This window comes from Sus scrofa, chromosome 10 (assembly GCF_054392235.1).
Source record: "Sus scrofa isolate SSC_HxYL_T2T_F1_AM1 chromosome 10, Sscrofa_HxYL_maternal_Yorkshire_Landrace_v2.0, whole genome shotgun sequence".
NCBI classification, from domain to species: Eukaryota; Metazoa; Chordata; class Mammalia; order Artiodactyla; family Suidae; genus Sus; species Sus scrofa.
The window spans coordinates 78376408-78389160 of record NC_139392.1 but is presented as its reverse complement, the minus strand read 5'-3'; the positions used below and the strand labels follow the sequence as shown (position 1 = coordinate 78389160).

General features: G+C 40.3%; 1 protein-coding gene across 7 annotated transcripts in view; it reads right to left on the bottom strand.

Annotated features, from left to right (window-relative positions):
* C10H10orf67 (chromosome 10 C10orf67 homolog) overlaps window positions 1-12753 on the bottom strand; it is a 160387-nt gene that overhangs the window by 132945 nt on the left and 14689 nt on the right. For all 7 annotated transcript variants that reach the window (XR_014818012.1, XR_001299314.3, XR_014818011.1 and 4 more), the window contains exons 2-4: window positions 8808-8928; window positions 2963-3106; window positions 1781-1855 (exon numbers count right to left, since the gene is read on the bottom strand). Coding sequence is in view for 3 of the 7 variants with exons in the window: in XM_084980399.1 (XP_084836525.1) it covers window positions 1781-1855; window positions 2963-3106; window positions 8808-8928 (340 nt within the window). In the remaining 4 variants the exon portion in view is untranslated. The remainder of the gene's footprint in view (window positions 1-1780; window positions 1856-2962; window positions 3107-8807; window positions 8929-12753) is intronic.

Here is a 12753-nt window from a genome sequence, read left to right as displayed (position 1 = left end):
TCAGACTATGGTGGCTCAGGTCGCTGCAGAGGCGTGGATTCAATCCCAGCCCAGCACAGTAGGATAAAGCAATGTAGGTCACAGTTGTGGCTTGGGTTCATTCCCTAGCCTGGGAACTTCCATATGTTGTGGGTGTGGCCACAAAAGTTTTTTAAAAAAGTAAAAAACTGGAGTTCCCATCGTGGCACAGCAGAAACGAATCCGACTAGGAACCATGAGGTTGTGGGTTCGATCCCTGGCCTTGCTCAGGGGGTTAAGAATACAGTGTTGCCATGAGCTGTGGTATAGGTCACAGATGTGGCTCAGATCCTGCGTTGCTATGGCTGTGTGTAGGCTGGCAGCTGTAGCTCTGATTCGACCCTTAGCCTGGGAACCTCCATGTGCAGCAAGCGTGGCCCTAAAAAGCAAAAAAAAAAAAAAGTAAAAAACTATTGTTTTAGAGTTCCCTGGTGGCTTAGTAGGTTACGGATCCAACATTGTCACTGCTGTGGCTCTGGTGACTGCTGTGGCATGGGTTCAAACCCTGGCCTAGGAACTTCCACATGCCACAGCTGCAGCCAAACAAATAAAGTATTGTTTTGATTTGTTTATAACCACTCCTTGCATTCTTTTTTCATCTCTGTAATGTCAGTGTCTAGCATATATTAATTGGAAAACAGTATTCACTCAACAAGTGTTGCTTAAATAGAAGGTGAATTTCTTTTACTTAAAGTTATCACAACCTAATATTCTATGGTGTCTGTTGCTTCCTTTTATTTTTTTTATTTTTTTATTTTTATTTTTTTTTTGTTGTTGTTGTTGTTGCTATTTCTTGGGCCGCTCCCGCGGCATATGGAGGTTCCCAGGCTAGGGGTTGAATCGGAGCTGTAGCCACCGGCCTACACCAGAGCCACAGCAACGCGGGATCCGAGCTGCGTCTGCAACCTACACCACAGCTCAGGGCAACGCCGGATCGTTAACCCACTGAGCAAGGGCAGGGACCGAACCCGCAACCTCATGGTTCCTAGTCGGATTCGTTAACCACTGCGCCACGACGGGAACTCCTGTTGCTTCCTTTTATTTGTTAAAATAGATATGTTCATTAAGTTGAGCCACGTGCAGTCACTGCAATGTGACCTTTTAGGCTCCCCTAAAGGCAATTTCCTCAAGGACAAATTAATAAAAATTGATAAGGATTACAGCTATCTTAAGACCCCTTTACCACATCTGAAATCTGCAGTCAGTGAGCAGAAAGCTGTAAGCCTAAATGCTAACATGAGAACATAAAGGACCAGAAAAAGACACCAACACCCACTGGAGTGTCATGAATTTGTAAAGAGATTATTTATCCGATAAACATTCAGACTGCACTTATATTCCCGACACTATTGTAAGGATCAATTCATGTCACTCCTTAGAACAGGCCTATGAGGGGGGTACTAGATGCTCCTCATCTGCCAGATGAGGAAACTGAGGCAGAGAGGGTCAGGATTTTCCCTAAAGTCACAGAGCAATTGAGTGGCAGAGCCGGACTTCAAACGCCAGGATTCATCACTTGCCCAGGTGTCCTAGATATCAGATTGGAATTTTTGGCTCGAAAGTTGTGTCACCATAAAGTGTTATTTTGATACATTTAAAGTAAGCATGAATAGTCTTAGACTTGATTCCCCTTTGGTGACCTGAAGATGGAGGAATCTGATATTCAAAGCTAAAAAATCTTCTGAGAACCCAGGGTGAGCCCCACACTGCACATTCCCAGAATATAAAGCTGATCTCACTCATAACAGCACAAAAAACCCACCTTGTACATTCCTTTGATAGTAGCTATGGCGTCGGCCAGCTGCTGATTGTAGCATTTTCTTAAGGTGTCCTCATTCTGCAAATGAAAAGTATAATGAGCACCATAATATATTTCCAAACACAACTCTCACATCTACAAGGGAGGGGCTCAGGATAAAACCATCATGCTCTCTAGAAAACATTACTTTATAATCATTTCCTCTACACTACAGCTATTTATAGCACATCCTATTTTCACGTATATTTAACCAAAAGCAAAAAAGAGCTCAGATGGATAAAATAAATACAGATAATGCGAACATTGTATTTCATCTTCCATATCAAAGTCTTTTTAGTGTCTTCAAACTGCTTTTAAAATAGTGAAATCTATTGGGAATTCATATCCTCTTCTGGTCCTGGTACTTTCTGGATGGATTATGCTCAGGAGGAGAAATCTAGGGCCACAAATCCACAAATAGGAGTTACTTTCTGATAAATTATTTGATCCTCTCTGTTATGCATAACAATGTAAGATAGTACATCTTTAAAAAATACCCTTGATTCTGATACAAACAACCAGTAAGCTTTTGACTTAGAATTGGATGGCAATGTGACTGTGCCACTTAATATCTGTCTGACTTTAGACAAGTTGCTTAACCTTGGTGGCTCAGTTTCCTTATCTGTAGAGCAAGGATAACAGATTTCTACTTTAGGATTGTTGAGGGACTTAAAGAGGAAATACATTAAAAAGTACTTTGAGGAGTTCTCATGTGGCCTTATAGGTTAAGGATCTGGTGTTGTCACTGCAGTGGCAAGGGTTCAGTCCCTGGCCTGGGAACTTCCATATGCTGTGGGTATAGCCAAAAAATCTTTAAATAAAAAAAAAAAAATTAGAGTTCCCGTCATGGCTCAGCAGTTAACAAATCTGACTAGCATCCATGAGGACGCAGGTTCAATCCCTGTCCTCACTCATTGGGTTAAGGATCCAGTGTTTCCGTGAGCTGTGGTGTAGGTTGTAGATGCGGCTTGGATCCTGAGTTGCTGTGGCTATGGTGTAGGCTGGCAGCTACAGCTCCAATTCAACCTTTAGCCTGGGAATCTCCATATGCCACAGGTGTGGCCCTAAAAAAAAAAAAAAAAAAAAAAAATTAAAAAAAATTTAAAAAATTAATCTATATACAAAACAAAGGGAGAGAATTTCTACCTGCTGGTAACGTTTTTCAACTGTCAGGATCCTGTCATGTAGAGAAGTGAAGAGTCTGCCTGATTCCTCTTTAAGACGGTCCTCAAACTTCAGGTGAAGCAATTGCTTGAGGAACCCAAAATCCACTTGAAGAGATTTAATAACCTAAAAATGGAAAAACATTGACACCATATGTGTATAAACTCTGAATAAATCTTGGCTGATCCCTAAAACACACACACGTGGAGTAGATTATAAGCTGCCCAACTAGAGCTACAAGAACAAACCCAAGTTTGGGCTGCTAAGAGACAGCTAGAAGTTTGAGACCAAACAAGTTCATTGAAAGCTAAAACGAAAACTTCAACAGTCTTAAGAGGAATATCTACATAGGTCAGAATTCAGAACATGACATTCAGAATTCAGAACATTGTCTAGGATATAATCTAATTTCAATTTGTAAAATATATGCTTTGTATAAATGTATATTATGTATTTTGGAAAAAAAAAAAAGGGTATATCACCACAACAGGGAAACAGTCTTCATCCCAGACCTTGAATCACTTAGTTATAGTAAACATATTTTAGGGTGGCCTTATGATTTCTTCTCCTTACTATGCATGTCCTTGTAGAATTCCCTTCCCTTAAGTTCAGGCTAAACAATGACTTGCTTCTAACAGCAGAATAAGGTAAATGTAATGAAATATCACTCATGTGATTGTCTTATGTTATATACACAAAAGTGAATGGATTTTACAGATGTAGTTAAGGACCCTGGTCCCTAATTGGTTGACTTTAAGTTCATCAAGAGTGGTTTATCTAATCAAGTGAGCACTTTATTTTTTAATTACTCAAATGAATTTATCACATCTGTAGTTGTATAATGATCATCACAATCTGATTTCACAGGATTTCCATCCCACAGCCCAGGCACATCCCCCCCATCCTCGAAACTGTCTCCTCCTCCGGTGACCATAAGTTTTTCAATGTCTGTGAGTCAGCATCTGTTCTGCAAAGAAGTTCAGTCTGTCCTTTTTTCAGATTCCACATGTCAGTGAAAGCATTTGATGTTGGTGTCTCATTATATGGCTGACTTCACTTAGCATGATAGTTTCTAGGTTGTCTAGGATATAATCGAAATTACTTGATATACAAAAAACCAAACAAAACAGGAAAATGGATTCAATCTCAAGAAAAAAGATGATTAAGACCAACACCAACATTACCCAAATGTTGGAATTAGCAAGCAAAGACATTAAAGCAACTATCATAACTATGCATGATGAAGTAAAAAATACACTTATAATAAAAAGGAATATTTGGCAATATCAGCAGAGAAATAGAAATTATGATGAGGAGTTCCCATTGTGGCTCAGTGGTAATGAACCTGACTAGTAACCATGAGGATGTGGGCTCACTCCCTGGCCTCATAAAGTGGGTTAAGGATTCAGTGTTGCTGTGAGCTGTGGTGTAGGTCACAGACAAGGCTTAGATTTTGCATTGCTATGGCTGTAACAGTGGCTGGCAGCTGCAGCTCTGATTCAACTCCTAGACTAGGAAATTCTATATGCCACATGTGCAGCCCTAAAAAGCAAAAAAAAAAAAAAAAAAAAAAAAAAAAAAAAAAAAAAAAAAAAAAAGAAAGTAAGTAAAAGAAATTATGAACTATGACTAAAAAACAAACAACTCTTGGCGTTCCCATTGTGGAGCAGGGGAAATGAATCTGACTAGGAACCATAAGGTTGAGGGTTCGATCCCTGGCCTTGCTCAGTAGGTTAAGGATATGGCGTTGCCATGAGCTGTGGTGTAAGTCACAGATGTGGCTCAGATCCTGCATCCTGTGTGGCTGTGGCTGGCAGCTGTAGCTCTGATTAGACCCCTAGTCTGGGAACCTCCATATGACTTGGGTGCAGCCCTAAAAAGCAAACAAACAAACAAACAAAAAACAAAAAAACCCTCTAGAATTGAAAAAAAAAATCTGAAATTAAAAATTTACTAGAAGAGTTTAGTGAGTTCCCTTGTGGCACTGTGGATTAAGGGACTGCTATTGTCACAGCAGCCCCTTTGGTTGCTACTGTGGCATGGGTTTGATCCCTGGCCTGGGAACTTCCACATGCCATGAGCATGGCCCCAAAAAGAACTTCACTGGAAGAGTTTAACAGAAGACTAAAGACAAAAGAAGAAAGAATATGTGAACTTGAAGATAGATTAATAGGGCAACAGAGAGAAAAAAGATTTTTAAAAATTTTAAAAATAAACAGAGGTCAGGGCCCTGTGAATCAAAAATCAGAGATCTGACATACAAGTAATTGGAGGAGAAGGAGAGGATAGGAAGGGGGGGGTAGAAAAAAATATTTGCAGATATAGTGGCCAAAACTCTCCCCAATTTGGTGAAAGATGTAAACATTCAAAAAGCTGAACAAACCTGAAAAATCAGACTAAAAATATATATATATATAATGGGCTGGAAACAAAACCTTAGGAAAGCAGTTAAGTTAAAACTCAATAATATTTAGAGTAACTAATAAACTTCTTATCAAACAAAGGGCCTTTATAAAGAAAATGGGAAATTAGAGCATTTAAATCTAAATTTTTTTTTTTAGGTCCACACCCACAGCATAGGGAGGTTCCCAGGCTTGGGGTCCAATCAGAACTACAGCTGCCAGCCTATGCCACAGCCACAGCCACGCCAGATCTGAGCCGCATCTGCAACCTACACCACAGCTCATGGCAACGCTGGATCCTTAATTCACTGAGAAAGGCCAGGGATCGAACCTGTGTCTTCATGGATACTAGTCAGGTTCATTACTGCTGAGCCACAACAGGGACTCCTTAAATCTAAATATTAATAAAAACACTACATTTCAAAAATTTGGGGATGAAGCTGAAGAAGTAGTTAGTGGGAAATATACCATCTTAAATGCTTATGAAAGAAAAGAAGGGAGCCTTGAAGTGAATTATCTATAGGCATGAACAGCTTACAGCTCAATGTCCATTACACTGGTCCTTCCTTACTGAGAGAAGGGTGATGTTGTTAGGGCAGGAATGCGCCCCCCCTAGAGTCCTCTGCAGTGAAAAGTGGTCATGTGATATAGTTAAGGCCAATGAGAGATGAGCTGGAGTTTTCTATGGGAAGTTTTTGCTCTTTTAGTAGAGCCACCACTGCCCCTCTCAACTTCTCCCATTTTCTGCTTTCTCTATGAAATGCAGAGAGAGGCTGGAAATGGAGCCACCATGGGGTTACCACGAGTCAGAAATATGATAGCAAAATCCATGCATGAATAATGGAGCTGTGTGTGAAAAGATAAAACGAATCTGATACACGGATGACATCAGGGAGCTACTGCTCTAACTCCTAACTCTGGATATGCTACCCCAAGACTTGCTACTTAAGTCAACATAGGTGCATTGTCTTAATAGATGCAGGCTATTGCCTTTGGAATGGATTAGCAATGAGATCCTGCTGTGTAGCACTGGGAACTATGTCTAGTCACTTATGATGGAGCATGATAATGTGAGAAAATAGAATGTGTACATGTATGTGTAACTGGGTCACACTGCTGTAGAGGAGAAAACTGACAGAACACTGTAAACCACCCATAATGGAAAAAATAAAAATCATTATATAGAAAAATAAAATAAAAAAACCATAGGTGCATTGTCTATACATAGAGCTCTATGCCATCCCAGCTGATACTCATTTCCAATCCAAGGAATTAGAAAAATAAAAACAGGAGGCACAAGCAGGTTAAGGATCCAGCGGCATGGGTTCAATTCCCCAGCCCAGCGCTGTTGGTTAAGGATCTGGGGTTGCCATAGCTGTAGCATAGGTTGCAGCTGCAGCTTGGATTTGATCTCTGGCCTGGGAACTTGCATAGGCTGTGGGTGTGGTCAAAAAAAAGAAAAACAGTAAACTCAAAGAAGGAATTAAATAATAAAGATAAGAAATTTACGAACTAGAAAGTAAAACTATGATAGGATTAATAAATACAGAAGAAATGACTAATGTACACACCCTCTGACTCAGAAATTTCACTTTTAAGAATTTACACCACAGATTTACTGGTGTGTGGTTAGGTACAGTATTATTCATTGCAGGTAAAAGATGTGAAACAACCAAAATGTCCATCAATAATAGGGGGACAGCTAAACAAATGATGCCATTTTGAGAAACAATGTACTTATAAAACAGGCAAGGCTGCTCCTTAGGTACCAAAGTACACAAGTGATTTCCAAGTTATATTGTTAAGTGAAAAAACAAGCAAAGCATCCTCCAGTATTTACAGTAGTACACCACCCCATGTGAGTTTTACTGATGAGCACGTTTGATAATAACTCTCGATATCCAATGTGTATGAAATATCTTGTTTCTTTACAATCAAAAAAGACCCAAAGGGGAGTTCCCGTCATGGCGCAGTGGTTAACGAATCCAACTAGGAACCATGAGGTTGCGGGTTCGGTCCCTGCCCTTGCTCAGTGGGTTAACGATCCGGCGTTGCCCTGAGCTGTGGTGTAGGTTGCAGACGCAGCTCGGATCCCGCGTTGCTGTGGCTCTGGTGTAGGCCAGTGGCTACAGCTCCGATTCACCCCCTAGCCTGGGAACCTCCATATGCCGCGGGAGCGGCCCAAGAAATAGCAACAACAACAACAACAAAAAGACAAAAAGACAAAAAAAAAAAAAAAAAGACCCAAAGGAAATATGATAGTCTATTATGGATTTGACAAAGCTGTATGGTGGTATGTATAGGGGAGAAAAACTTGTCACCTCAAATTGTGTCTCTTTGGCATGATGATTTATTTAGGTTGATTATTTTTAAGGCCCCCAAAGAAGTAGGAAGAACCTTTGACCATAACTGCCTAAAAGGGTATAGCGAGTCAACCTCCAGGCAGGAAGCCATCACCATAGATAACTATAGTATAAAAATGTGAACTAGCTGTGTAGACAGGGAGGAACCCAGGCAAGCCTATTTGTTAAAATTCCTCTGTGATCCATTGCCTCTGCATGGCCCAGCAAACATCTGCTGACCAAATATTTGCATTTCCATCTTCATGTGAATTGCCTTCTTCTCCTGTGAAGTCCCAAACTACCCCAACATCCTCTTTTGTCTTTAGCTGACATGAGCGTTTTGGCTATTTTGGCAAGTTATTCAGTTTTCCTGGGTCTCGTCCACATATATGTTATTACATTTTTGTTGAATTTTCTCCGGTTCACCTGTCTCAAGCCAATTTAAATCTTAGTCCAGCCAGAAGAACCTAGAAGGACAGAGGAGAATTTCTTCCTCTGTGACAGTGGGTGACAGAGTTATTTGCTTTATTTTTCTCAACATTTTTTGATATGCCAAAATATTTTATCATTTTTAAAGTATCTTAAACAGAAAATATTCACAGATATCAAAAGAATTCCAGAGAGAGTAAGAAAACATTTCACTAAACAAGATAACATGTACAGGCAAGACATAATACGATACAAATACAAGTAGTAGTTTATACTAATAATTTTTTTTTTTTTTTTTTTTTTGGTTTTGGTTTTTAGGGCCGCACCTACGGCATATGGAAGTTCCCAGGCTAGGGGTCTAATTGGAGCTGTAGCCACCGGCCTATGCCAGAGCCACAGCAACGCCAGATCTGAGCCGTGTCTGTGACCTACACCACAGCTCACAACACCACCAGATCCTTAACCCACTGAGCGAGGCCAGGAACTGAACCTGCAACCTCATGGTTCCTAGTCGGATTCATTTCCACTGCGCCATGACGGGCACTCCGCTAATATTTTTAAATGTTAATCATTTTAATTCTGTCAAGGAAGAGACATAAAAGCAAATACTACCTAAAGATGATCTCAAAAGTTTCAAAATAAATCCAGATTTACCTGCACAAGCTTTTGTGTAGATGAACTCAACTCCTGTAATTGCAAAATCTCACTGGAATCTGTTTGAGTAGCATGGTCTGTGATGAAAAAGCCAATCTTCAAATCATCTGAAATGTTAAATCTGAAAAAAAAGGAGGGGAGCGGGGGAGATTAAATGTGCTGTATATAATCAATATTTCCTTCAAAATAAATTTAGTGAGCATGTTTGGTGTAAATCATATTTTAAAGATTCAAAGGGTTGGTGAAGTGATGAAATCCCCGGAATTATCTGCTCATGATTTGGGGTTTTCCCTAGGATTCTGCTGGATTATCAGCTTCTCTGGACTGTAGCACATTGTTCCACTGATACTCTTCTTATTTCCATTTTCTGAGACATGGCCAATTTACAAGCCTCCTTTTAATATCTTATCCACTGTTTCACGTGTGCTGCTGCTTGAAGCCATTATAAATTGTGCATGGACATATTAAGGTAAGACAGTGGTTCTCAAAGTATAGTCTGAGGAGCCCCCGGGGTTCCAGAACACTCTTTCAGGGAATCCACAAGGTCAAAATTATTTTCACAGTAATATTAAGATTTTATTTTCCTTTTCCACTATCATTCTGTCATACGTGTTCAGTGGAATTTTCCAGAGGCTACATGTCATGTGACTGCATGACAGAAAGCATGCAGAAGCAGACAGAATTCAGCTATTTTTCCATTATGCCAAGCACTAAGAAGATTTGCAAAAATGTAAAATAACACTATTTTCATTAAAGTTTTTCTTTTGAAAAATGGAGTTTGTTTTTCTTTAAAGTATGTTGTTTATACTAATACTGAATTGGTTTATCATTATTGTAAATGTTTCTCCTTTAAAAATTTTTGAATATGGAAACTATGGATAGCGACAGAATAAACTAGAGCTCTTTGAGGTCCCCAATAACTTTTAAGATTTGTAAAGAGGTCCTAAAACCAAAAAATTTGAGAATTGGTTCTTTAAGAGAACCACACCACTGTACTATGTTTGATTTTAAACTCGATTCCCAAAAAAAATCTAAGTAGGGGGAAGTATTTGTAAAGCTCTCCTCCAGACTTTTAATGACGGGCATCTCAAATGGTAGTAAGAAAGCCAGTTTTCCAGATGTACTCTTTGTCATCAGACTGAGACTGTGCAGGAAAATAGATCCATTTTTTTAAAAAAACGTCAGTATGGCTAAACTATAATCTAGTGTCTAGCGTTACAAAGAAGAAAATGAAATCAGAGATTTCTTGCTAGCAAAATGAAATGCTAGGAACAGTATTAAAATAGAGGTCCTACCCTGGTGACACTTAGCCCAAGCCCTGTACAGGACCTATTACTAACCGGACGCACAGTTTAAGAAGGAATACTGGTTTCTAAAATTTGAGCTGGAAAAAGAGAGCCGTGAAAGCCCAGGTAGGATCCCCAGACCTTCAGCGTAGGCTCCCTGGACAGCATCTGTGTTTCTACCCTCCCTTGTCTGCTGACCAGGCAGAAAAAGACTGTGATGGGGGCACTCCAAGGCAACTCCTTTTTTTTTACTGCCAGCAGTGCCTCAGATTTATCTTCGCAGAGCTTGGGGGGCAGGGGTGATCATATTCCCAGTGCCAAGGGTCACTCCTGTCTGGTCTCAGCCCACTACAGTGATGTCACTTTTCTGAACAGATGTTTTTGAGGTGGGCGTGGAACTCAGTTCTGGCACATGTGACGTGATCTGCCAGGGGCTCATAGGGAAGCTTTCTGCACAGGAGAAGCAAGGAGAGGTTTCCTCTCTGACTCTGGACATTGCCCCAGGTGGGAATGAGGCAGGAACTGGGAGGGTCATCTGGTGACCGCAAGAGGGGCCAGCCAGAGGGCAAAGCCAGTGCATAGATGATGAGCTTTGAAAAATGATTTTGACTGCTGACTTTGTTTAGCCATTGACTTAACTAGCTCTGAAGCCTGGAATGTCATATAATAAATCAACGATTGCTGAGAGTTTCTGCCATCCATGGCTGAAAGCATCCTAACTGATGTTCTATGTGATATCATGTAAATTACTTACCCTTTCTATGCCTTAGTTTCCTCTTATACAAAACAATAGTGCCTATTTCATAGAGTTATTGTCAGGGTTAGTGAGTTGATACTCAGAAGTACTTTGAATGGGATATGTCACACTGCAACCCCTCAAGAAATGTTGCCCATTTTTGGTGCTGTGGTTACTACTATCACCGCTTTGTTTTTAAATGTCATAGTTTATCTATCTATCTATCTATTTATTTATTGCCGCACCCATGGCAAGCAAAAATTTCAGGGCCAGGGATCAAACCCGTGTCACAGCTGCAACCTGAGCCACAGCAGGGACAACATCAGGTCCTTAACCTGATGCACCACCAGGGAACTCCTATCATAGTTTTTAAAAATGATGTTTAGAGAGTTCTTGTCATGGTTCAGTGGTAATGAGCCCAGCTAGGATCCTTGAGGATACAGGTTTGATCCCTGGCCTCGCTCAGTGGGTTAAGGAGCCAGCGTTGCTGTGGCCGTGGTGTAGGCCAGCAGCTACAGCTCCAATTTGACTCCTAGCCTGGGAACTTCCATATGCCAGAGGTGCAGCCCTAAAAAGAGGGGAAGAAAATCATGTTTAGAGAAAACTATTAAAGCATAGCAATATTCCACTAAGAAAGGCTAAATCTGAAGTTCCCTGCTAGACTAGCAGTTAGGGAAATGGCATTTGTCACTGCAGCGGCTTGGGTCACAGCTGTAGCTCAGGTTAGATCCCTGGCCTGGGAACTTCCAAGTGCTGTGGATGTGGCCAAAAAAATAAAGAAAAAAAATTTTTTAAAAACGGAAAGGTTAAACTTAAATTTAAAAAATGTTTGGTATTCATTATAATGATTCTCAATTAATTCCACTAAATTGTCGACTAATATTCCACACACTCATCAATATTATATGATGACAGACCTGTCAGCCACACTTTCTGACTCAGGAGGAGCAGTAATGCTGTACATCTCAATTTCAATTAAAATTTCTGGTGTTTTCTCACAGAAAATTGCATTTTAGATTTGGCCCACTTCATTTTAGGAGCCTATACTTTTTCTTATCAACACAGCACCTTGCCGAGAGGCAACATCCGTAGCCCCAAGCATCCTTGCACATTCTTTCCGGGCACGTCAAGAATACAAAGCCTGGACCACTTTTTTTCCGAGGGCTGTTCCTGAGCTACGTTTGCAGTGAGCAACCCCAAGGATGAGGTAACGTCTTTCCCCTGCCAAGAAGCAGGCTTGCTGCTCTTCAATATAAAAGTGGTGCTTCCCCATCCCACCCCAAGCTCTGGCATCCTCTCCATTAGCATGACTCCCTGCATGTGTAGCCACCCACGTAGGTCTTTTGTGTCACCCTCATGGCACTTAGAGGGCTGAGGAATCAATGTGAATCAATGTGAGTCACCAACACTGTTTTTGCCATGATGTTAAAGTCCCTTTGTTTCTGACCCTGGAGTCTTGTCTTCTGCTAACAGCCAGGAAACAGTAAAAAGCAAACCTATTAGCTTGTAAGGATGGCAAGATTTCAGACATGCAGATCCTGGACAGGTATCTCAGCCGTAAAATCCTTTCCACAAATGCTTGTATTCAATGCCTTTTTTAAAAAGCTAAGATATAACAATCAACTGAAAAGGATCGCCAATATTTAAGGGTTTGTCTATCTAAAATCTATAACCATTTTTGAAAATAATTTGTGAAAACTACCACTGAATTGTAATCACTATGTTAAAAGTAAATATAAATGATATTACACTGCACTATAGAAATGGATGAATCATATGATCAATTATAATAAACATTTAAAAGAAAATTTTTGGCTGCACCTGCAGCATGCAGAAATTCCCAGGCCAAGCCACAGCAGTGACAATGCTGGATTCTTAACCACTAGGCCATCAGGGAACTCCTCCTTAAAAAAATGTATTTTTA